Source organism: Nelusetta ayraudi, unplaced genomic scaffold (assembly GCF_046127955.1).
Source record: "Nelusetta ayraudi isolate G7.1 ecotype Tasmania unplaced genomic scaffold, CSIRO-AGI_Nayr_v1 ptg000026l, whole genome shotgun sequence".
Classification (NCBI taxonomy): domain Eukaryota; kingdom Metazoa; phylum Chordata; class Actinopteri; order Tetraodontiformes; family Monacanthidae; genus Nelusetta; species Nelusetta ayraudi.
This window is the reverse complement of record NW_027466076.1, coordinates 6,139,075-6,163,575: the sequence shown is the minus strand read 5'-3', so window position 1 is coordinate 6,163,575 and position 24,501 is coordinate 6,139,075. Positions and strand designations below refer to the sequence as shown.

Sequence of the window (24,501 nt, the reverse complement as noted above, 5' to 3'; positions counted from 1 at the left end):
CGCAGCGAGCAGCTTCGATGCCGCAGATGCTTCAAAAATCTCAGCACTCGGCGCTCCGTCTGTCAAATTGCAGCTGCGGCTTCTGCAGTTCCTGCAGGGCGGTGGGAGGGCCTGACTGCAGGCTCCACTGTGAACATCCTCCACTGACAAACTGGAACTGACAACCCTCCCCCCCCCCAAAAAAAAAAGAAAAAAAGAATGAGACGTCTCCCAAAAGTAAGGACAGCTTGCTGAAAGCAAAATGCAATAGTAGTAAATTTATTGAAAAACATACAACCAAGTGGATGGATGGTCGATGATCCAGAAATATGTAACAGAGTTATGGAAGTGCATTTTTTTTTTTTATAGTTGGTTTTTTTCGTTCCCATTTACACCTTTCAAGACTTTGCACAACAGTCACGGCTTCACTAACGACATTTAAAAAGACGAGGTGGCTTCTGTCAGCGAAATCAGGGCACGCAATTTAAAACAACCTAACTACAATACCTAGCATTAGAAAAGTGGAGGAGGGAGGGGTGGGGGAGTGGGAGGCGATGTGGGGGGGTAAACAACATAAAAAAAAAAAAAAACTTTAAACTTCTTATTTTACAGACTATGTTCACTTTTGTCATAAAAAAGAAAAGAAAAGAAAAGAAGAACCATGTAAAAAGCGTTTTCAGCACCAGTCTTTGTTCCAAACATGCGACGATGGATGGATGGACGTGGATGACGATGCAGCAGAGGAACCTCATCCCGGTGAGTCCCACCAGAGGCTCTGGTGCATCAAACATCCGCTCAAACTCTGCAGACAAAGACGACAACGCCGCGCGGGCGGACGTGACGAGGAAATTAAAAAAAAAAAAAAAAAAGATATCGGCTAATTTTCGCTGGAATGGTTGATGACAAGCGAGCGGAAAAAGAGGGAAAAAAGAAAGGAAAAGTCAAAGCCAGCTGAGGCCTTGTTTTCCGTTTTCGTGTTAAAAAGATAAGAGGAAAAAATGCACAATGTCCTGCTCCTTCCTCATGGAGACTGAAGTGTAAAGACCGTTTCCCCTTCTTCCTCTCCTTCCTGTGCATGCCGCCACCGGCACCGTCCCTCTGCAGAGGAGTGACTTCCCGCTGGGATGGATTGTGCGTCTGGTGTGTGTGCGCCTGGCAGGGCCTGTGGTGGTGGGCGGAGTCGGAGGTGGTGAGACGCAGGAGAAGCAACAAAGTTCGAGGAGGGAGGAAGGACGGAAATCTCCTCCTCCTCCTCCTCCTCCTCCTCCTCCTCCTCCTCGAGCCCGTCAGTCGTATGTATGTACACGTAGTGAAGTCCTGTGGCGGGCTGGGGGTCAGGGGTCAGGGGTCAGGGGTCAGGGTGGTCTCTCAGGAGGGGCTGGTGGTGGAGCTGGTGTCGGGCGAAGCGCTGGGCTGCCGCTGCTGCTCCTCCGGCGTGCTGTCGGCCTGCAGCGACGCCAGGGCGGCCGAGGAGTACCTGCACCTGGAGGAGTCGCACTCGCAGCTCAGCTGCTTCCTCTTCACCTCCCAGAAGTGGTCGCCGTAGTCGAAGCTGCACAGGGAGGACGGGGGAGATATGAAGGTGCAGTACTGATAATAATAGACAACCTGTGTTCTAGCTTCCTCTAGAAAGAGGAAGTAGTTCTTCCGCAGCTGCTGTTGCTGCTGCTGCTGCGTCACTGCTTGCTTGTTTTGCCCCTTTTTCAAACAGCGTTTGTTTTAGAAAGAAGATAAAAGCAGGATTTTTCTCTGGAGGCTTTAAACAGAAGGCTAAACTGAAAATGGAATACGGAATTTTCAAATAAAGTCCATTTGTTTCAAATTGAGAGCATAAAGGCAGCAAAGCTTCACACTTTTCTTGCCGCACACAGAATGTTGATATTAAGATTTTATGGCCAAAAAACAAATTTCTGGCATATTTGATGAATTTTAAAATTAATCTTTACATTGAATACAAACTACTGATATTGAAGCTGGTGTTGCCAGGTGAAAGATGAAGCAGCGGCTGGTATTTCTTTCAGACAGTTACACAACCTGATGGATGTGTGACACAACCGCTGCAACTGTCACAGCGCCACCAGCAGCGAGCAGAACTTCAGGAATCTCAGAGCGGCGGCGGCGGAGGAATGGGTTGAGAAAGACAAATAAATGAAAAATGACCCGAGCTCCTCTCCGGCTGAGATGTTTTCACTGGCGAAGAAGGCGACGTGGGGGAAGCGGAGGTCCTGGTGGGTGGTGAACACTCGGCAGGCCAGCAGGTTGGGCTCACACATGTGGTTGAGGAAGCGACTCACGTTGCCGTAGAAACGGGCGTCGATGCAGTACAAGTCCTGCGGCTGGAAGAGGAGACGAGGATGAGGAGACTGCTGCCTCCCTTCCCATCCTCCTTCCTTCCTACCTTCCTTCCTTTATTCCTATTGTCTTTCCATCCCATCTTCCTCCCATCTTCCTTCCTCCCTATCTTCCTTTATTCCTATCTTCTTTCCTATCTTCCTATCGTCCTTCCATCCCATCTTCCTCCCTTCTTCCCTGCCTATCTTCCTTCCTATCTTCCTATCGTCCTTCCATCCCATCTTCCTTCCCTCCCTCCCTCCCTCACACCCTCCTTTCCTTCCTTCCTTCCTTCCCTCCCTCCCGTTCCTTCCTTCCTTCCTCCCTTCTTCCCTTCCCTCCCCTCCCTCCCTTCTTCCCTTCCCTCCCTCCCCTCCCTTCCTTACCTTGTCGTCCAGGCTAAAGAGGTAGGCGTCGTTCTGCCTCATCTCGGCCTCTGCTTCCGTCACGATCTCGCCGACGTACCTGTTCAGAGGCGGGTGAAGCGTTAGAGTGTGAGAAGCCTTTGATGTTGGGGTAGCAGGAGGGGTGGGGGGCGGGACGAGAGGGCTGGGTCAGTGGATCCAGGCGGCTTCCACAACAACAAGAGAGGAGGAGCTTGGGTTCTTTGCAGATGAGACTCACTCGCAGACGAAGCTTCCCTGTGGAATGTCCTGCAGAGCGCGGACGCCCCAGCCCTTCTTACTGGTCCTGAAGAGCTGCAGCTTGGTCCTGGAACGAGCACCAGACGTCCAGTTACCCGTGTGCTTAAACAGGCAAAGATGTTTGGGCGTATTGCTCTTGCATTTGAAATACCTGAGTCCGTTCTGCACCACGCGGTTCTTGCAGGTCCTCCAGCAGGAGCAGGCGTGGTTGCACTCAAAGATGAGAGGAGGCTTCTCTCGGCTGAATTCAGGTAGGAGTCGTCCGCCCTGGACACCGAGAGAAGATACAATTCCATCCAGGACAGTTGTTTGCAAAATAAAAGCAATATTTCCAAAGTTACGACAAAGCACAACTGCGACTTGCGGGTGTTTCCATTGAATGGAGTGAAGCACGCAGGCTGGAATTAAGAGCAAGAAGAAGAGCTCCTCACCTTGTCGTACCAGCAGCGCAGACTCAGCTGTCCACACATGCAGATGCTGGTGGAGCAGTCCTCCTTGCACACGCAGTACTGTTGGCCACACACACAAAGCTCAGGGTCGGTGCTTTCACCAGGGGTCGGGCCGGACGGCTTCAGACGTGCCACTGACCTGCAGGTGCGTGATGTTCCTGTCGATGTTCATGGGGGAGGTGACGCAGTTTTCAGAGATGTACTTGAAGCCGTCGGGGTACGGCTGGCTGTCCACGCCGTTGACGCAGGGGATGGGGACCCTCTCCTGGCCCAGGGCGATGTCACTGCAAACACAGCACAGGCAGTCTAGGATGACTTGGCTGTCTGAGCGCCACACAGAGAACAGCGGTCCAGAATGGAGAGACTGGCAGCCAGGACACAAGGGAGAACATGACAAGACTTCAACTTCTGCTCCAGATTAAAACTTTAAACCATGTGAGCCACAGTGGGTTCTACAGTGTGTCAGAGGAGCCGGAGCAGCAGCAGATGGATGGAGTGTTTTGTTGAGCCACCTCATAGGAGGAAACAATCTATCCTGGGATCCTGTTAGAACCTCCTAGAACCACCAGGGTGTTTAGCTCTTAGAACCACCCAGAACCTCCTAGAACCATCCAGAACCACCAGGGTGTCTAGGTCTTTATTGACTCTGTAGACACTGCAAACATGGAGGAGATGCAGCTGTTTGATGACTGATATCATTTCTTCAAGTGGGGCAGGCCGAATTAAGAAGCTTCATGGGCCGCAATATGGCCCCCGGGCCGCGGTTTGCCCACCCCTGCTTTAAACTGCTGCGGTGTTCTTCAGTGTGGTCTTCCAACTGTGACCTCTCTGACCCCCAGTGAAATAGCTACGTGGCACTAACCCAGGGATGGTGCAAACCATGGCACCGGGGGCCATATGCGGCCCGTTAACATTTTTTATTCGGCCCACTAAACATGAAACTATATTAATAAACCTTATCAATGTTTTAGCCTCCTGGTGTTTCCTTCCACAGTGACGATGATGATGAGGTGAAAAAAATCACTTTTAAACAGCAGTGACTGTCAGTACTAGAAAAAGAAATCTGTTGAAAGAATCACTTCAGCCAAGAGATATTTTGTCATCACTGTGCTTTGCTTTGGCTGTGGCTCAGCAAAACACTGCATCCATCTGCTGCTGCTCCGGCCCCTCTGTCTCATGTTAGAGCCCCCCCCCCCTCCCCCCGCCCAGCCCGGCCTGATCCTGACCTGTGGAGGAGCTTCTCCTCCGGCCTGCTCCTGCTGTTCTCGGCCTCTCGCTCGCGCCTGTTGGCCTGCAGCGCCGCCCAGGTCTTGGTGGTGTGGCTGCAGCAGTCTGGAGGAGTCTCTCCCTCCCGGTTCTTCTTCAACACATCTGCTCCCCGAGTCAGTAAGAGCCTGGGGGGGTCCAGGGTTTAGTGACGGCGCTGGGCCGTTAGAAATAAACACATCCATCTCTCGATCATCGGCCTGGACTCACGTGACGCAGTCCAGGCGGTTCTCGCGGGCAGCGATGTGCAGCGGAGAGTCTCCGTGGATGTTGGCGGCCTGCAGGTCGCAGCGAGCGTTCAGGAGCAGCTCGGCGATGTCGGAGCTGCCGGAGAACGCCGCCCAGTGGAGGCAGATGTTCTCTTCCTGAGCGAGAGACCACACACCGAGACGCTTTGGATTCTTCACCAATGCCGCTTCCATTTTCCATTTCAGAACCAACCTCTACTTCCTTACTCGAGTCAAGTAGTTCAATCAGTGCTTTTACTTTCTTGACAGTATTGCTTGATTTTCCTCAGGTATTTGACTCGTACTGAAGTACACAATGCGAGTACTTTTTACCACCTCTGACAGCAGCTGGGAAATCCTGGAATGTTGGAGGCTTTATTCCGGCTGGGCTCACCTTGTCCCTGATGCTGATGTCAGCCCCTTTGGACAGCAGCAGCTTCACCTGGTCCACGTGCTTGTATTCCGTGGCCCAGATGATGGCTGTCCAGCCTCCATCGTCCTGGTACGAGAGAATGACAATCGCATGAAACTCCTGGAAACACAGGAGGCCCGTTCCCCAGGGTTCTGCATTGGAGGAGCTTCTCAGGGCACAAGCAGACACTCTGTCCTCTGAGGAGCTTCTTCAGGTCAGAGGTCAATCACCCACTCTCAGTTTAGTGTTTAATGACAGGAACAAAAGGAGCCACGATTCTACGAGTCACCACGTCGACTGGACACCAGAGGAAGTCACAGATGAGTAACTGAGCTTTAGATGGTATTCAACACTTTGGTGAAGACAACTGGAATCGTAGTGGACATTTAAAAATCTCAACTTTTAATCTGGCACGACTCCACGGGCGAAGAGAGGAAACAGTTTAAAATAAAGGAATAGAATCAAAACTTGTGATATGCATTCCATAGAAAAGACTTCACATCATGATTCAGAAATATTCTGAATCTTTCAGATGGGAATAAATCAGTGTTATTCCAGGAATTTGTGAATTAATCACTTCACAGTGACTCTGTAACACTGAGCTGCACCAGACAGAAAGAAAGTCTGGGTTTGTAAAACACAACCTGGCTACTCTGTTTCAAACACGCCTTCATTTTCTAATGTACAGTTACTTTCTTAATATTTACCATTTCGTGTTTTTATACTACTCATTTCTTTGTTTACTTATTGCTGGCACTCTGAGTGGACAGCAAGGTAAGAATTTCATTGTACAGGGAAACGTGTTTCTTTGCTGTGCTGCATATGACAATGAATATATATATACTTGAATAACTTGAATGCAGTGAAACAACATCACAGTCAACCAAGGGATATTGGCGCTACAGCACAGGAGTTGTGGAAGTGACCCAGCAGTGGGCCGTGCAGCCAATACAGGACAGACAGATGCCACTGACCTGACAGTTGATGTCGATCAATCCAGTCGTCAAGAGGTGCTCAACGATGCTGTAATGACCAGACTTTGCCGCTAGGTGGAGACACGTGAACCCCTCAGCGTCCTGAGAGCAGCAGAAGGGAGTTATTGTGGGTCAGAGCAGAGTTTTACAAAGACACTAACTGACAGCAAGGGGGGTCCCGGCTTAAAAACCAGTGGACAGCAAGGAGACGAGCCAGTCACTGACATCTAGCAACTTCAAACTGACATCGTCTTCCGTTTGGAACCACAGCTGCCTTTCTAAACAGACTATTTCCTTCACCCTGTGCTTGGCATCAGCTCCGGCTCGCAGCAGGTAGAGGACCGCCTCCATGTGGTTGTTCTCACAGGCCTCCATCAGCGCCGTCCTGTGATCGTCGTCGCACATGTCCAAGTTGGCGCCCGCCTGACGACAGGGCGACAGTGTCAGCCAATGACGCCACAACGCAGTCTGAGGAGCCAAGGGAGCAGAAGGTCCGGCCGCCGTACCTGCACCAGCACGTGGCAGATGTCTTTGTGTCCCCCCTCGGCCGCAGCGTGGAGCGGCGTGCGCTTGCTCTGGGTATCCATCTTAAAGTTTGGGTCGATGCCGTCGACTGGAAGCGGAGCGAAGAGAAGAGAAAAGGTCTCGTGAGGTCAAGCGCCGGGAACCCGGACAGCGAGAACAGAACAGAGGAGTCGGACTACGTACCCAGCATGAGGAGGACCTTCTTCAGCTCCCCCTGCTTGGCCGACAGGTACAGTTGCTTTGGGTGAAAACGCAGCTTTTTGGGCCTTGACAAAGCAACGCAGGAATTCAAAAGGGTGAGCAGACGATTGGCTTCTTGAAGGTTGCAGGCAGACGAACGGCAACAGTAGCGACACTTTTACATCCACAGATTACTAGGGTGGCGACAAGTTGAAAAAAAGTCAATGCTGTTTGCATCATCACCTCAGGCAGCCTTTGCAGCACACACCGTTATGTTACTCGGCTGACTGGAGAGAACGGCAACAGTGGACCTCGCTCAGAAAGGTTCATGGCGTCTTATGCAGGAGGTAAAGGTTTTTGGTTCGAGTGAAGAAAAAGAACCAAAAAGGAAGCTAACGGAAAAGGAAGGGAACGCGTGGGGCTTCAAGAGTGACCCAAGGATGGATGGAGTGTTCTGGTGAGCCACCTCATAGGAGGAACTTGTTGCTGTAATGTCAATGGAAAATGAAGCAAAGCAAAGTTGTAACCAAATCAGTGTCTTTGAAGCCCCACCAGGGTGTTTAGCTCTTAGAACCACCTAGAACCTCCTAGACCCATCTAGAACCACCCTGGACCACCCTGGACCACCAGGGTGTTTAGCTCTTAGAACCACCTAGAACCTCCTAGAACCACCAGGGTGTTTAGCTCTTAGAACCATCCAGGACCTCCTAGAACCATCTAGAACCTCCTAGACCCACCCCTAGACCACCAGGGTGTTTAGCTCCTAGAACCATTCCAGGACCTCCTAGAACCATCTAGAACCTCCCCAAGACCACCAGGGTGTTTAGCTCTTAGAACCATCTAGAACCTCCTGGAACCACCCCTAGACCACCAGGGTGTTTAGCTCTTTATTGAAATGACTCTGGAAACGCTGGAACATGGAGGAAATACAGCTGTTTGATGACTGACTGACTGACTATTAAAATCATTTCTTCAAGTTCAGTGGGCCGGATTAAAAAGCTTAATGGGCCACATAAGGCCCCCGGGCCGTAGCTTGCCCACGCCTGGTGCAGACAATGCAGCGTTTCTTCTAGTAAGTGTGCACGCGCCTGACTTGTTTCTATTGAAACAACATTGGGATGCTTTTATTTTGCGTCCACGTCAAACAGGTCAGACTCACTTCTCTGTGTCCAGGGCCACCAGGATGCTCTCCAGCGTCTCCCTGGTCGGTCCCGGGGGGCCGGGGGGCGTCTCCGTCGACTCCGCGACCCTGACCGGCGGCGCTGCGGAGGCCTCCAGGCCGTGAGCAGCGCGGGCGGCCAGCGAGCTGTCGGCTCGGCCGCTGACCTCGGTCCCCAGTAGCAGTCGAGAGGAGCTGCTCACCAAGAACAACGAGAGAAAGCGGCCGTTGATTCACCGGCGGCGCCGCCACGAGCGGGAAGAAAGAGGAGCGGCGAGTAGAGCGGCTGACCTGCCGGTGGTGGTGTCGGCCCGGCCCTCCGGAACGCCGGCCGTGGCAGCGGCGGGGGGGGCGAGGGGCACGGTGGAGGTGGTGTCGGCCTTGGCGATGGTCACCTCCTTGGCCTTGGCCGCCTCCTCGCCGCAGTGAGGACAGAAGCTCTGACCTTTCAGCACCGAGGCACAGTCGCGGTGGAAGCGGTGAGAGATGCTGACGTCCGGTTGGCACTCCATGAAGGTCCCCTGTAGGACCGCAAGCAAGAAGACACACACACACTTAGAAAATAAACCCACACCTTCCACCAGGGGTCGCCGAGGAACAAAATCTCAAGGCTCTGTGCCAGTTACAGCCTCACTAGCAGCCAACAGTTTGGACAAAATCTTCTCACGCAAGTTGTTTTTGATCTTTACAACTTTCTCCACTGCAGATACTGAAGACACTAAATATATGAGCACTATATACTGTATGTTATTATACAGCAAAGAAAAACACCTTCGATAACTCCAAATATGCTTTTTCTAAGAGTCGGCTATTTTGAAGAATTTCAAAATAAAACGTGTTGTGAGTTTTTTTTCCACTTGCGTGTCTTCTCACCGCCCGGCAGAAGAAGCCGCAGCCCGGGCAGCACTGGTGCTTGACCATGCCGCCGCGGTGGTCCTCGCACAGCACCAGCAGCTGGACCGAGTTGGACGGGCGCATCATCTCGTGCTTGAGGATGGCGCCCTGGCAGCGGGTCAGCTGGCCGTCCACGCTCTCCGTGGCCATGCACTTCCTGTCGGCCAGCGTGAGGATCTCGCGGCTCTTTGGCGTCTCCATGCGGCAGCTGCACAGCGGCAGCTCGTGAGCTTCCTCCACCGCCGAGCTGGCAGAGTCTGCAGGAGGGTCGGGGCGCAGTGAGCCAGCGGTTCTCAAGGTGGTCAGTGTAGAGGCCTTAGTGTCAGAGAAACCTGCTGGAATGTTGTTCTTCTTCAAGCTCACCTTTGTCCTGTGGGGAAACCTGCGGCTCCAGGGCCCTGCTGAGGCCGCCGGGCTGGTGCGTGTCCACCTGCGTGTAGGCCTTGTGGTCGGCCACCTGGGCAGGAGCCGAAGTCTGAGGCTGATCCACGGCCTCCAGCTCTGAGTGCGAGGAGACGATGTTCAATCTCCTCACTTACAGCTCATAATAAAACACTTATTTACAGTATATGTCAATATTGTGGACATAACTTGTACAATATTCCAACTGTCAGTACAATGTGAATATTTTGTTTGTTCCTTCTTGGCCGATGAATATTTTATTTCGTTTCTTTATTTCTTCTTAATCAATATAACCTCCACTATTTTCTTCAATCGTGGTGTAATGAAAAAAAAAATCTGGAAAGACGCGACGAAGCCTGGAGCAACGTTCTGTCGCACAAACATTCGTTTTAACATTTAGGATCAGGGAGGGAATTGAAAATATTTTTTTTCCCTTTCCGTGCTAGAATTCCATGAAATCAAATGTTTTCCAGAAGAACGTCTCCAAGTCAAAGAGGGAGAACGTGGAGTGCGTCTGTCACCTTTGGCCTTTATCGTCCTCTTCCGTTTCCTGGGTGGCCTGAGCCACGCAGCGTCCACCTTGGTCACCTTCTTCTTCATCCTCTTCTTCAGACTGGACTCGGTGCTCTGAGGCGGCCGGGCGCCGTTCCAAAAACACACGCAACAAAACACGCACTTTGAAAAAGGCAAACTCGACTTTTCCAACTTCTGATCAGGCACCAGCGTTTGGTCGTACCAGGTCCGACTCGGTGCCCTCCTCCTCTTCCTCCTCCTCTTCTTCTTCTTCCTCCTCCTCTTCCTCCTCCCCTTCTCCAGAGTCCTCAGACTCCTGCTCGTCCTCCACCTGCAGTCCATACAGAATGAATGAATGTACCCACACAGTAACACTCCAAAGGCAAAACAGGCAGGCAGGCAGACAGACAGGCAGGCAGACGGACAGACAGACAGGCAGGCAGGCAGGCAGGCAGACAGGCGGGAGACAGACAGACAGGCAGGCAGGCAGACAGACAGGCGGCAGACAGACAGACAGGCAGGCAGGCAGGCAGACGATGCTGATCCCAGATTGGGAAGCTGCTCTCTAGCGAAGGCGGAGTCGTTGTTTTGTTCCAACCTGAGAGAGGGTTTCACAGGATCCTCTCTGTGCAGCTCCCTCTGCCAGCTGCAGCCGCTCCTCTTCATCAGACTCCATCTCTTCAGACTCCTCTTCCTCAGAGGCGTTTTCAACCTTCTCGCCGTTGACGGCGACTTCCTCCTCGATCTGCACGACAGCACACGGTCACACAAACATGGCACGAGGAGCTGCTGGGACATTTTCACATTTTTTTCAATGCTGGAGTCCGGGATGAACACAATTCCAATGTTCTACTGGAGTCGTGGTTGAAGCGTCATGTCAGGTCAGTTAATAAAGAGAATCAGAATAATAATAATCATCGTGTTGCAGACAGGTTGGAAATTATTCTTCAGAACTTTTGTCTTTTCTTGATTCTGTTTTTAACAATTTGAGTTTTATTTTTGTATTTATTTTGATAAAGCAAAACATGTACTCGATTCTAATAAAAATAAAGTTTGGATACCAACCAAAGAGATTATTACGGAAGCGCATTGCATTCACTGGATTAAAAAAAAAAAAAAAAAAAAGAGGGATCAGGATCTCGTAATTACTGTAAATTCTTTCTAATTTGTGGCCAATGATGGCGCTATTGCCGTTAATCTGCTATTACTACCTCCTTGCTTTGACACACTGGGAAATACCTGCATTTTTTCAAACTGAGGATGGTAATAATGTCACCATGTCAACACTGCGCAGGTACGGAAGTGCAATGCGAGATCCTGATCTCGTAATGATGAGATAAGATTTGTTTTCATCCGGTGAACGCAAAGCACTTCAGTAGATTATAAACAATTGTGATTATTAATAAAAACTTTGTGGTGGTTTGAATGGTTGTGAAATATGCATCTGCCCCATGACAGCTGCAGCAGGAACTCTCTCTCCACTGGAGACTAGACCTGTGTGTGTGTGTGTGTGTGTGTGTGTGTGTGTGTGTGTGTGTGTGTGTGTGTGTGTGTGTGTGTGTGTGTGTGTGTGTGTGTGTGTAAGGGCGGAAACCTGCGGATGCTTGGCCGACTTGTGCAGCTCCTGAAACATTTCCAGGACAGATTTCTGTTTGAGCACTTTGGTTTTCTTCTTGGGAACCAGACTGTACGTCCCCATTCTCCTCTTCTTCTTGCGGGACGACAGCGCCCCCTGGCCTTGGCACGTGCCTGGAGAAAGACCACTCTTTAGACTTCCTCTCTTCAAAAGCTTTTGAGTTAGAAGAAAGAACCAAAGACAGAAAAAAAGTGTCAACCTAGAAAAAGTTTGGCCAAGTGTGGAGGAGGAGGAGGAGGAAGAGCAGGCTGGGCTGCAGGAGGCGCTGGTGAGACTGGTGGAGGAGCTTGTGCTGGAGCTGCTGGCGTGTGTGCTGGAGTCTGAGGTAGGTGGTTCTGAAGAGGCGACTGGCGCGAGCACGAGTCCGGGTCGCTGCTCCTGCTTTTCTCCAGCCGGGCGCTCTTTGCTTCTCTTAGTTCCTTGTTGAGCAGCTGCAGTGACGAGAGGCAACGCTGACAAACTGGACTCAGCTACTCAATCATCATCATCATCATCATCATCATCATCATCATCACGGTGGATAAATAAGCAGAGAGCAGGCTCTTAGAGCTGAGGGCCAGCGGAAGTATCGCACTACAGACTCCCACCACAGTGAGGCGCTCTGACTGAGAGTTTTTCAAACACCTCTGAGGGGGAAGTTGTTGACGTGAGGTGCAGTTATACAGCCCAAGGCCGCAGTGTAGCGGCAAGAAGACCCAGGCACAGTGTTGCTCCTCTAATGACTTCAAGTCTTCAGGAGGTTTTAGCATTGTAATGAATTCTACAGGGAATCACACTGTTAATAATCAACAGAGGTGGGGAGTAACAAAGTACACAGACTTACTGTTACTGTACTGAAGGAGATTTTACAGTTAGCTGGACTCTACTTGTCTTTTCATGCCAACTTTATACTTTTACCCCCCCCAACATTGGTACACAAATATCTGGACCTTCTTCTTCTTACATTGTAGAAATGCTTCCACACTCGCTACTGTTGTTGTTGTTGTACAGTTTTCAACAGAGAGAAAAATAAACATGTAGAAAACAACATTGGTTATTGTTATTAAAAGTGTCAACAAACAAAAATTGCTGATGGGTCACTTTTTATTTTGGCAAAATTCTGAACGAATTAACTTCCCTTGACTTCAGTACATTTCAGAACCTGTACTTTCCTGCTTTGACTGAATAAAGGAGTTGAATGTGTAGTTTAAGTACACAATGTGAATACTTTAGCAGCAATACGGCTCAGTAGCACCGATGGAGCGATGAGAAACACACGTTTACATCTAGCATGGAGAAGGCAATACGATTCTACCGGGTGACTGCAGCTCAGGAGGAAGAGCAGCTGGTCCAATGACCCAAAGGTTGGCGGTTCAAATCCCGCTCCATCCCAGTCTGTCAATCAACTAACGATTCACGAACCAATATACCCCCGTTATTAATGAGTGAGTTTTTCCTGCAGTGCGCTTGTTGTGTTTGTACCTTCTGTGCCGGGCTCACGGCGGGCCTGGACATGGTCTTGCGTGCTCTGTGTATGGTGACTGCTGGCGCCGGGGTGGAACCTGGGGGGGGTGTGGAGGCCGGCCGGTTCCTAGTGTCTGCCGTCCCCTGCCCTGACGCAGTCCTTAGTGCGCCCGAAGGCAAGCAGTTAGTCCTGTGGGGGGAAGCTGGCTTCACCCCCTGCTGCTGCTGCTGCTGAGGCTTGGCCAGAATAAATCCATTGCTGCCCACCACCGAGCCGTGCGGCGGCTCCGAGTCGGACACGCCATTCTCCTTGGCCCACGGTTTGGCCTCGTCGCCGTCCGTTTCAGAGGAGCGCTTGGGGCTCCTGCGCCTGGCGTTGTCGCACTCCACGCCGTTGGGCACGGCGTCCGGGGCCGGCGACGAGCGCAGCCTGGCCGACGCCTCCCTGTCCGTCACTGAAGCCCAGGAACGACAGACAAACAAAATCAACAGACGCGTGAGAGCGGGAAGTGATTTGTGAGCTCTGGAGGAGAAGATCTGCTCGTACCAGGTTTCTTCTCTTCTTTGTCCATCTGGTCTTGGCTTGCAGAGGGACCGCTGTCCATGCTGCCCTTGGCTGGACCAGCCGGCTGTTGGGGGACAAACGAGGAAAACAAACTCAAATTTAGGGAAAATTTTGATTCCGCACCTCATCAGTTTGTCATTTTCAGAATGAGTCGCTCAGCCGTCGACCATTCCCTGACTCAGCTCAAGACTCCCTTCACCTGAGTCTCTTCAAAAACACAATTTTAAAGGTAAGGGTCCAAAACAATTCTGCATGTTGCCAAAAAATACTACAACAACTTTTTATATATTATCATTATTTATTTATTTCAATGACTGAAAGGAGAAACAGGATCAATCACAATGCCAATCTTGGCTAAACTGAACATATTTAGCTGAATGCTGTTCTTTGTTTTGCAAATTTTGGTTTTAATCTTGTAGAGTGTATAAATAATACACATTCAATATTTTTGATATCATCATTAGTCATTCATTTTAGCACATAATTTCGTTATAAATAAAATAATATAAGCAACAAAAAAAGAATCTAAGGAGCCAAAAGAGCCACCGACTCTTTTTAGTGAGCCGAGCCAAAAGAAACGGTTCTCTCCAAAGAGCCAGAATCCCCATCAGCAGTTCAGAGGATGGGAGAGCTTCTCACAGCCGAACCCTGCTTCAAACTTCTCCACAACTTTGTCCCCGAGCCGTCTTACTTGGACTTCATGACGGAGTTTGCTACTCGGAACCGCTGAGGTTGTCACCAAACAGCTGCAGAACACTTCATTTGCTAGATTTTGATGATATAGTGAGTGGAGTCACAATGAAGACTTGACCTTGCAATCATGCAGAACCTCACACCAAAGTCTTGGACAAGTGATATTTAGATTGTTGTTGTTGTTGTTTTTTTATCTGTGCCGTCTTAAGATTCAATGCTGCAGCCATTAGCTCAAACTAACTGTTGAGCAGTGCTGCTCTCCACTCAGTGGTCATCGCAAATAAATCAGTCAGCAGCCACTCCTCATCATTTGCTAAATATTTTTAGAATCTTTTTTTAATCCATTTGAGCAGCATGATTCTTCTCTCTTGGGCCGAGAGCTGACGAGACCGTGGCAGGTTCCACCTTCCTCCTGCTCTGTCCACAGTCCGCTCACTCCGAGTTGAATCTCCCCAAGCTAGGGTGTGGACTGAACCATTTCACACCATTTGAAAGGGGTGGTAGGAGGCAAACTTTATTATTTTGGGCTGCTGAGTAGGAAGGCACAGCGTGCGGCGTCTTGTCATGGTCTAAGTAACTTGATTAGCGCAAGCAGACCGCACTGTGGAGTGATTTACATGAGCACTCCACAATGTAAATCACGATAAGTTGCAGTCACGGAGTGAGCCTGATAGTTGTACCAATCTCTGTTATTCTGTATATTCAGTGCTTCTTCATGGTGGTGAGTCACTTTCTTCCTTATCTTAATTTGAAGTGAGAAAATAAATTCCCCACACAGCAAATGACAGCAGTCCCTGACAACCAAACCAGTGCCATTCCAATGTCAATTGCTTCTAATCACGCTGACCAGTGTGATCTCAGTCACATTATTCCAACAAGCGGTGCAGCACTGATATAAACAACTAAATTACTACCAGAAGACTCGGGCCTGACATACTTTTAGGAAAGAGGGTTTCAGATCATTGCACTGCCAGAAACAAGACAAACAGGCCTAAATAAACACGCCAACCTCTCCTTGGAAGCACAGGTGAAAACAGCAGAGGACTCTCCATAAACTCAATAACTCAGCAATAACACAATTCATCGATCCGATCAGTGAGCAACGGCTCATTGTGCTTCTCAAGAATGTCATTCAATAAGCTTTGAATAACCCCGAAAGGAGAAGGCCAACCCCCACAACCATTCTCTCTCTCTCTCTCTCGCTCTCGCTCTGGATGAGCTGCCAAGACGTGAAAAGAAACCTCCACCACCCACAGACAAGCTCTTGGTTTCACAACAGGACGTAGCTCAAGAGGCGAAACATGAAAATCAAAGCCTGCGTCTTCCTCCTGAGTGCCCGAGAGAGTATGTCCCCGCTTTGGAACGAGAGAAATTCATCAAGCACTCCTCCAATGAATGCAGGTGACCATACAGAACAGATGTCAAAAGCAAATGGAGCCATTCCTTTACTTTGAAAGGAATTGTGCTGGTACTAAAGAGGTCTGCTTTGTGCAAAACCTGAGGCTCGGTAAGACATGCGGTGCTACCGAGTCATGACGAGTGAGCAGTAATAGGAAGTCAGCACCAAAGAGGAAGATATCACTAAAGACTTCCTTTACAAAAACAAGTGTAGCCAGTTTAAAAGCCTCTTCCGAGACCCCTGTGGTCATGTGTGTCCTAAATCCAGCCTGCAACCCGAGAGCCCATCTAGAACAGTCTTAAAGGTGCGTTTCTCAAATCAACCTCTGAATAGGTGCTTTATGAAGACCCTGGCCCTGAAAGGTGAACCTTGTGACAGGGTGAGACGAGGCCAGGTCCAGGCAGGAGTGAGAGTCAGTCAGAGGTCTTAATGATCAAGGGTGCTTCCCCAAAGAACATCTAGTCCAGGACAACCAGGAGCCACGGGACAGCTCAGGCGACAGGGGGGGGGGGAAAGACCTTCCCTTCTTTTTGTTAGACGAGTTGAGGAATGCAAAGGACACTGGCTCCATCTCTCCCCCTGGTGGCACAGAGTGGAAATGCACAGTGAGGGCCGCAAAGACGAGAGGAGAGGGGAGGGGAGAGGAGGAGAGCCAGAGGAGGCCGTCTGCAGATCTCCGCCATTTCGCAACCAGGCTGTTTACTGACACGGCGAGGCAGTGGCAGTGTTCTTCCACTAGATGGTGGAGCGAGGAGGCCTGGAGGCTTATGAGAGGGAAATGTGGGCCGCTGAGAGGAGATCCAAACGTGAGGCCAACGTTCTGAATGCTAATAGGGGAGCCTTGAAAAAGCGCATTTCATTTTTTTTAAGACGGATAAAGGTAGAATTGACCTGAAGGCTGAAGATCTGGAGTGCTTGGGTTTATATTCCAGATGAGACCTGAATGTGAAACTTGGAAACAAGCCACCATCTATCTCTCTCTCTCTTCATGAATGTCGTTTGGTCACCATAACATTCAAATGCACCTCTCATTTCCTGCAACACATTCAGGAACTGCGGTGCGTGACGAGGCCTGTGAACTTCTCCCTGGGTGACGTTCCACAGCAAAGGCCTTAATCTCAAACAAATGCATCGATTCCCCCATGTTCAAATAGGACCGTCTGGAAAAACAAGGTCGACTTGGAAATATTTGACTTTGTGTTAATATATTTCTAAAAAGCTCGACACCTTGATATCCAAATGACATCTGACAAGAGAAGTGGAGCTGAAAGAGAACCTTATTTTAATGGCACAAGCAACAACTCGGTTCGATCCGTCATCTACTGCACAAATCTGACTGATCGAGATGGGAAAGGCCTGAACCTCAGCGACGACTCTGTAAGCAAACACGGAACTTGATGGCAGAGCCTGAAAAGAATCTTCTGGCAGGGGAGTCTCGTGTTACCGTACGACTCTAGATCAGTCGGCGCCATGGAGCCGTTCTCAGGAGACTTCATTATACACCAACCACTGGGGACATACGCAGGTCGGACCAAAGCAAATGAGGGAAGTCAGACCCAAAGACCGCCCCCATCAGCACGTTTGAGCCACATCCTGACATCCCTGCCGTGGCTGCCTTCAACACAGTCGGTATGCTAATTCAAGAGCTGATCTCTGATCTCAACAGATGAATCCAAACCAGCACTGGCGTCTTGTCCTTCTCGTGACTGTTACCCGAATAAACAGAGCAGCACAAGACGGGGTTGTGCACGAGGAGAGATCATTTATCAGTGGCTGATAGTCAGCAGCGGCAGCAAGTGTCTGAGAGAAACCCTCAGAGAAACAACCCCATGCAGACGAAAGGCGAAAGCAGACTGAGGCAATCCGTTGCACGTCACACCAGCTTCAAAGTAAGGACTGCATTTGGAGCCAACCGAGGGCGGCGAGCATTCGGCTAAAACGTCTCTGCTCCCGTCCGTGCTACCACAGAATACCCCCCCCCCCCCGTACCTGCTTTCTTCTCAAGGCCTCCATTGAAAAGGGAGTCAGGGAGGGAGAGTGCAAGAGAGGAGTGTGCACATGGAATAGAGAGAAAGAAAGAGGGAGGGACAGACAGAGGAGGAGGAGGACAGGGAAAGAGCGCCTCAAACTGATTGTTCGTCTTTTTCCTCTCCTTTGCCGGCACGCACGTTTACCTCAGTCATGTGACTTAGTGGCTCCCTCTGTCGGATCTGCTGCCTTGAAAAAGGCCCAACCACAGAGCATAGCCAGCCTGTTGAGACTGCAAGACTATTGCCTTCCGTTTTAATACTCGATTGCTTGGTTTGGACAACACAGGAGACTAACCCTACTTTGCATCTTCCGTACAGTGTCTCACAAACCACTGGATTCTGATGGTCAGCAACAACAGTACCTGCAGTCAAAAGCAATGAGGACGGTGGCAAAAAAACGAAAAGAAGAAAGAAAAAAAAAAAGGTAAACGGCAGTCACAAAGTAGTGATGGGCATTCCGGCTCTTTTTAGAGAACCGGCTCTTTTGGGTCGGCTCACTAAAAAGAGCCGGCTCTTTCGGCTCCCAAACGGCTCTTCAAATTTTTTTGGTGCCTAAAATAATTTATTACCAACAATAATTAAAGATTATGCGTAATATGAATTACTAATGTAAAAAAAGAAACATGGATTATATCCAATGTTTATAATATAAACAAACCTTTATTTATACACTCTAGAGTGATAAAAACTAAGACAGAAAGTGCAAAAAACAAATGTTTAACTATTTACAAATGAACTTTGAAATGAAACCAATTTTAAACGTTTAGTTTTTTACTACTAAACAAATTTAAAGTCAAACAACATAAGCTTACAGAAACTCACACAACAAAATATAAATTAAAATGTGTAAAACAAAAAGAAAAAAAAAATCAGCATTCAGAGAACAGTTTTGTCCTTTAGTGAAGATTGACATTGAGAAAAACCAAGAGCCTCAGCTTTGTGCGGCTGATCCTGTTTCTTCTCTCTGTAAATATCTGCCCTGCTTTGGAGAAGATTCTCTCTGAGGGGACTGATGTTGCTACAATGCACAGTCTCCATGCCATCACATGTGTAAGGCGTCGGTCAATTGAAGCCTGCAGTTTCGTGGCGGTGGAATCTGCTCACCGAGCCGCGCTGTTGCGCGACAAAACGGGTCAAACAACACGGCAAGCGACCCGGGTGATAATCAGCTCCGATCGGCTCCGCACCGATCGGCTTGCGATGGAATTGGGACACCCGGGACAACACCACCTTTTTTTACCTGCCGCACGGAATGACGTTGAGCGTAACGTGCGCTAAATCATAATATCGCGCCGTTTCGTTCGCGACCGACACATCACTATCACAAAGCCTTCTAATCAAGATCGTCAAGCCACGTCCAAACCTCTGCACAGGTGGCTCTTTGTCTTCGGCGAGCCTCGGGGCAGACAGAACCAGAACCATGTTTCTGCTGCAGAATGCAGACCAACAAAAGCATTGAGCGGGTAAATTAACACACGCTTGGATGAATTTAGTAGTGAATGAAGTCACTTCAATGCTCAGCTAAGAGCAAGGCAACACTAACGTTCCAAAGTTGTCCAGCGCTCAATGCAGTGGACTAATATTGGTTCTACATTCAGTTTGGTTCCATTTCAATTTTCACAAGGACCCTCTCGGCCACATGAGAAAGTATTACACACTGCCATATAGAAAGACCACTCCTAGGTGTTGGGTATACTTTTGGAAGTAATCTTGTCAAGTTATAGCCAATAAGGAAGGAATGAGATTCAAGCCACATGGTGTGAAAGAACTTGCAAGCGCTCTCATGTGGCCGTCAATCTTTTAACGCGGCTTCATTTAGGTTGAACAGAAAATGCCAACTATTATTCACAAGTGTCCAACATGTTTTTTTGTTTTGTTTTGTTTTGCAGTCCAAATGCAAAAAGAAAGAACCGCAGTGAAAATGAAAAGACAAACTATTGTTCCGAGTCGCCACAGTCAAACCAGTTTGCCTACCTTTCACAAAGGCTGTAGCTACAATTGACAAACGTATCAATGTGGTTAGTTAGCACTGCTGTCTCAAAGCCAGAAAGTCACTGGGTTCATTCTGTGTGGACTTCACATGTTCCCTCTGGGTTCTCTCAGTGGTCTCTCAGTGTTCCCTCTGGGTTCTCTCTGGGTTCTCTCTGGGTTCTCTCTGGGTTCTCTCTGGGTTCTCCTGCTTCCTCCAACATTCCAAAAACATGCATGTGAGGCACGACCCAGGAACGTTATAATTGTTCCTACTGTGTGAATGGCTGCTTGTCATTCTTTACATAATAAATGATCATGTGAATGCGGCCGTCGTACGCATACTGTACATATTTCTGCCTACTTCTCCCTGATTCCGGAACAGGTTTTTTGAGAAATCGGACATCATTTTCTTTGGTCAACTACTGGTTGATCTGCCTCAGAAACACATTGGACAAAGTGAACGCGTGCCTTCCGCCAACCATGGCCGCACTGCAACTCCTGCCTCCGTGACAGCGGGGTGGACAAGTTTCCGTTGTCGTCATTGTGCGACCTTCCCCTGCCTCCTCTGGTTTCACTGTGACTGGAAGGCCGACCGTGTGCGCAGCACCAGAGAGACAGGAAGTGGACATGAACTTACCCAACTTTCACTCGATGTACAGCCAGACCTTTGAAAGGAGACACACCAAAGCCTCTGGTCTGGCGCCTACCACTGTGTAAAAAAAAAGGTAGCATAAAAATGGCCACGGTTGACAATGCAACACAAACACTTCCTGGCTGAAAGTGAAGCTACAGTGACTGTTTGCCCCTCGTGGTGTCAATAAAAACGTGCATCTTTCTCAAAAACCTCACTAGTCTGTGCTGTGGATCAGACACCTCAGACTCTTCTCACCTGAGCTCCGATGTCTTACGTTTCAAAAGTTGTGGCTGCATCAGATAGACACAAAAAAAATGATTATTTTCTCGCTTCTAGGAAAAGAGAACCAAACGAAGTTTGTGTAGCAGCCATGGTCCAGGGGTGAGATCTGACTGAAACCGTGGCAACAGATATAGCACACTGACTTTGGAAAAGAGGTCCTACATCCAAAACACTGAAGCGAACCTCTAGAGCAATTCTTAATGCAATGTGTGAATGGGCGTGGGCCTTTGCTGTTGTTGCTGTTGACTGGAGTGAAAGGGAGGGAGGAAGTCTCGGATAAAATTAGTTTGTCCACGGAATAAAACAAAAGAAAGCTCGATGAGGCACGAGCGCTGAGGCGGAGAATTTCCCTGACGAGCCAGTGACACGCTTGAGTTGTTGCTCCTGTTATTCAGCAACTGCCGACGTCTCACACGAGCAGCTGAGTCAGCCTGGAAGCCTTGCCAAGAGCCAAACCCAGGAGGAAACCGAGGCCCATACCGTACTTCACCCTCTCAAACTGGCACCTTCTACATTCTCATTTCAGTCTTCTTGGGTCACAGACTGTTGTGGGAGAGACAGAGCGACCCGTGTAGAAGGTCCTAGGTCAGGCATGGGCAAACTACGGCCTGGGGGCCATATGAGGCCCCTAAAGCTTTTTAATTCGGCCCGCTGAACCTGAAGAAATGTTATAAATACTAAGTAAGTCATAAAATAGCTGTATTTCCATCAATTTCTCAGTGTTTTCAGAGTCATTTCAATAAAGAGCTAAACATCTGCTGCTGCTCCGGCCCCTCCGTCAAATTACAGGACCCACTGTGTTAGCCCCACCAGTCAAAAAGTTTGCCCCCTCCTGTGATAGCTTCAGGGCAGCTAACACTGTGTTCCATAAGAGAGGCAGAAGAAGTTCCTTGGCAACATGCAACTTGGCATGTTGCTTTGGGGTTGAGTCTGACTTGTGCTTCTCTACATGTTTCACAGATGAGACCAGTCAATATTTATTTCTTTCCCCTCCATTCATTCATTGACGCAAATCCATTGTTGCTGTCGCTCCCGGATGTGTTGCCATGGCGTGAAGGGGAAAGTGGAAAGATGCCATCAGCAGCACCAACAGAGCGTTGCCAGAAAGTCTCAGGCTCGCTCGCTCGATCACAATCACTATTCACTAAATGCTAACTCCATTTTTTCCACCACTAAAAGCCACTTCAAGGAGACACAGAAACTTTTCACAGATTAATTTCTTCTCGTGCCCGTTTCTCATTTTCTCCTTCTTCTTCTTCCGACGGGCCTTTCCCTTCAGCTGCCGCAACAGCCAATCATCTGTCTCCATCTCGCCCTCCTCTTCCCTCACTGACTGACTTGATGAACTCTTTCACTCACATCCATAAATCTCCTCTTTGCTCTTCCTCCAGGCCTCCTGCCAGCCAGTTTCCACTTCAGCATCCTTCTACTGATACACTCAATCTGTCCCTTCTCCTCTTTTCACATACAAAGAACTCAGCCTGGCCTCTGCAGCTGAAAACATGTACGACCTGCTCTACCTTTTCAGTTTCATGTAGAGCGGCAGAACATGCGTCACGCTGCGAGATCACGGTGACGACACCTGAATAACGCACTTTACTTCGACAACAAAAGCCAACTTATTTGTGTATCTTCACTTGTTCAGACTGAAGTGAAGAGCATCAAACATTTAGTTACATAAGAAGTATGGCTGCACCAATACGAGGGATGCAAATTATCCATTAATTCATTATTAATCATACTAGATGTTAATAATTACCGATCGTTAACGATTGATAAGCGGCGATTTTTCCTGGGAAGCTAAATTTCACAATGAAAAATGTGCAAGGAACACAAGATTTAACCCTTTGGTAAACTTGAGCCATACGACCCTCAAAACATCTACAGGTGGACTTGCCATTTCCTAAACTACAGTGCCCAAGTCTTGCCCTCTGATCACTGCCACCGCAGTAATGTTCTCAAACTCGGCTTCCTGCAGAAACTGATGCTGTTGCACCTCGCACACGTTTGAAAAGGGGACAAAACCCGAGCACGGACTTCACAAAGAGCCGCTTTGCAGACGTGCATGTTGTAGAACACCCTTTCTGAAGAGAGGAGCACGTAAAAAGACTTTTCTTTATTCTTGGTGGATGGAATAGGGCTGGGCAAACTTCTTGACTGGTGGGTCCACAATCAGTTGTAAAATTAAAAAAAAAAAAAAAAAAAAAACTGAACGGACCGCATATGGCCCCCAAAAAACTTTTTTTTAAAGAGAAAAAACCCTGTGAAGTTGATTTTGACATGTTGGACTTATGGGTATGCATTTCCAGGCCTCATTTAAATAATAATAATAATAATAATAATAATAATAATAATAATAATAATAATAATAACAAACCACGGACATTCAGTGAGATTTGGAGGAGTGGGGACGCACTTTGACAACTGACAGAGAGTAAATGAGCAGCAACTGCTGGGTGAGATGGACGCTTCTCGGTCCACAGTCCAGGACATTGCCAACACTGCTTCACGGTGCGCCAGCGACCTCTGTCGACCAATGTTGGACGCTACCTTGCTCAAGAGCAAAGCCAACCAATTGGCACGATTAAACAGTCCTTCTGCAACCTTCTCGCCGGGCAACTGCTGCATTTAACCCCCTTGACCGTTTACATCGGAGACGATTCATCAGCGGAGCAACTGCTCTGGCTGGAAGTGGTCCGTCGCGACTTGCCAACAGCAACAATTTGCCCCATGAATCCGACCAAAACCAAGCGTTCGGCGGGAAAATAGTCTCGGATAAATGAATAAATGACGTTTTAACCCAACCATGTAGATAGAAGCGGGTCTTTGGGAGTGTGGGAGTCAGTGCATGTTTACCACAGTGGGCAGAGAGCAGCACTGCCAGCGTTGACATGATTCCTCAGCATCAGTTATCATGGAGCTAACACACATCACGACAAAGGGGGGAACTTGGCATTCTCCGCCCGGTGTTTCTGCTTCGACACCGGTTCCGATCAAACCAACAGAGGCGAAACACTTTGTTCGGTCATACAAGGAGCAAAGAATGGGTTTTTTGAACGTGGATTCGGGTGGCGGAGGTGGGGAGAAGTGTTCACACTGTGCTAGCAGCTACTAGCTCACAACCAGCCGACACACTAGCCAGCCAGCGGTGCGCCGGTTCACACCGAACACTGGCGGATAAAACAGCACATTCAACTCAGAAACTAGCAAGTAGACGTCTGGCCGAGGTTGATTTTGACTCGCTAAAGCTGCACAGGAGCTGGGCATTAAGGCGAGCCTGGACCATGCATGAACAAACTCCGGGGCAAAGCCAACAACGCTACCCGGATGAATCATTCAGGTTCCGGGGCGCAGCATCTTCCTGCACATTCAATTGCCCTCCGGTCCAGCACAAAGCAAGACACTCGGCACTGGCAGCCAGCAAATGACGAGCAAAAACACACACGGTGACACCGAGCCGTCACATTCCAGCACAGGGCTGTGGCCGTGGCGGAAAGGACGACATTCCCGCAACATGGACGGTGTGTGTGGAAGGAAAAGGCGCTCGGTTGTAGATAAAGCTGAGCACACACTCACCTCGGGTCCAACCGAAGCCATGGTGCCTGGACGTTAACTCCGCCCTCAGCCATTACGTCACATTTATTGAGTCGCTAGAAGGCGCAATACTCCGCCTGGGAAAGTGTTTTGAAATCACGTCGGGGTTTTGAGTTCATGAATGTAAAACTGCTGCTTCGCGTAATAACCACAAACTCGAGTGTAGACGAACGCAATCAAACTGTTGCTGAATAACATTTGATTTTCATTAAATGGATGAAAATGTGTTTGTGATCGGTAGACTTTGCAAAATCCAACACAATAACAGTATTGCGATGTAAAAAATAAATAAATATCAA

The 24,501-nt window shown here is 49.0% G+C and overlaps 1 protein-coding gene across 2 annotated transcripts; it reads right to left on the bottom strand.

Moving 5' to 3' along the window:
- Positions 1-242: 242 nt before the first annotated feature.
- Positions 243-24,251, bottom strand: ehmt1b (euchromatic histone-lysine N-methyltransferase 1b). Of its 2 annotated transcripts, none has more exons than XM_076029310.1 (26): positions 24,185-24,251; positions 13,582-13,663; positions 13,053-13,489; positions 11,791-12,022; positions 11,550-11,704; positions 10,554-10,700; positions 10,179-10,286; positions 9,964-10,069; positions 9,404-9,541; positions 9,020-9,297; positions 8,438-8,667; positions 8,147-8,341; positions 6,991-7,073; positions 6,789-6,895; positions 6,583-6,705; positions 6,283-6,384; positions 5,291-5,395; positions 4,880-5,034; positions 4,630-4,797; positions 3,543-3,687; positions 3,386-3,463; positions 3,106-3,221; positions 2,935-3,021; positions 2,697-2,775; positions 2,140-2,315; positions 243-1,531 (listed from the first exon to the last, which is right to left on the bottom strand). In XM_076029310.1, exons 1-26 carry the CDS (start codon positions 24,203-24,205, stop codon positions 1,348-1,350), a joined length of 3,837 nt encoding a protein of 1,278 aa, XP_075885425.1. In that variant the 5' UTR covers positions 24,206-24,251; the 3' UTR covers positions 243-1,347. The 2 variants fall into 2 exon arrangements, with proteins under 2 accessions (XP_075885425.1, XP_075885424.1); XM_076029309.1 differs by lacking the exon at positions 24,185-24,251 and adding an exon at positions 17,681-17,719.
- Positions 24,252-24,501: the final 250 nt, after the last annotated feature.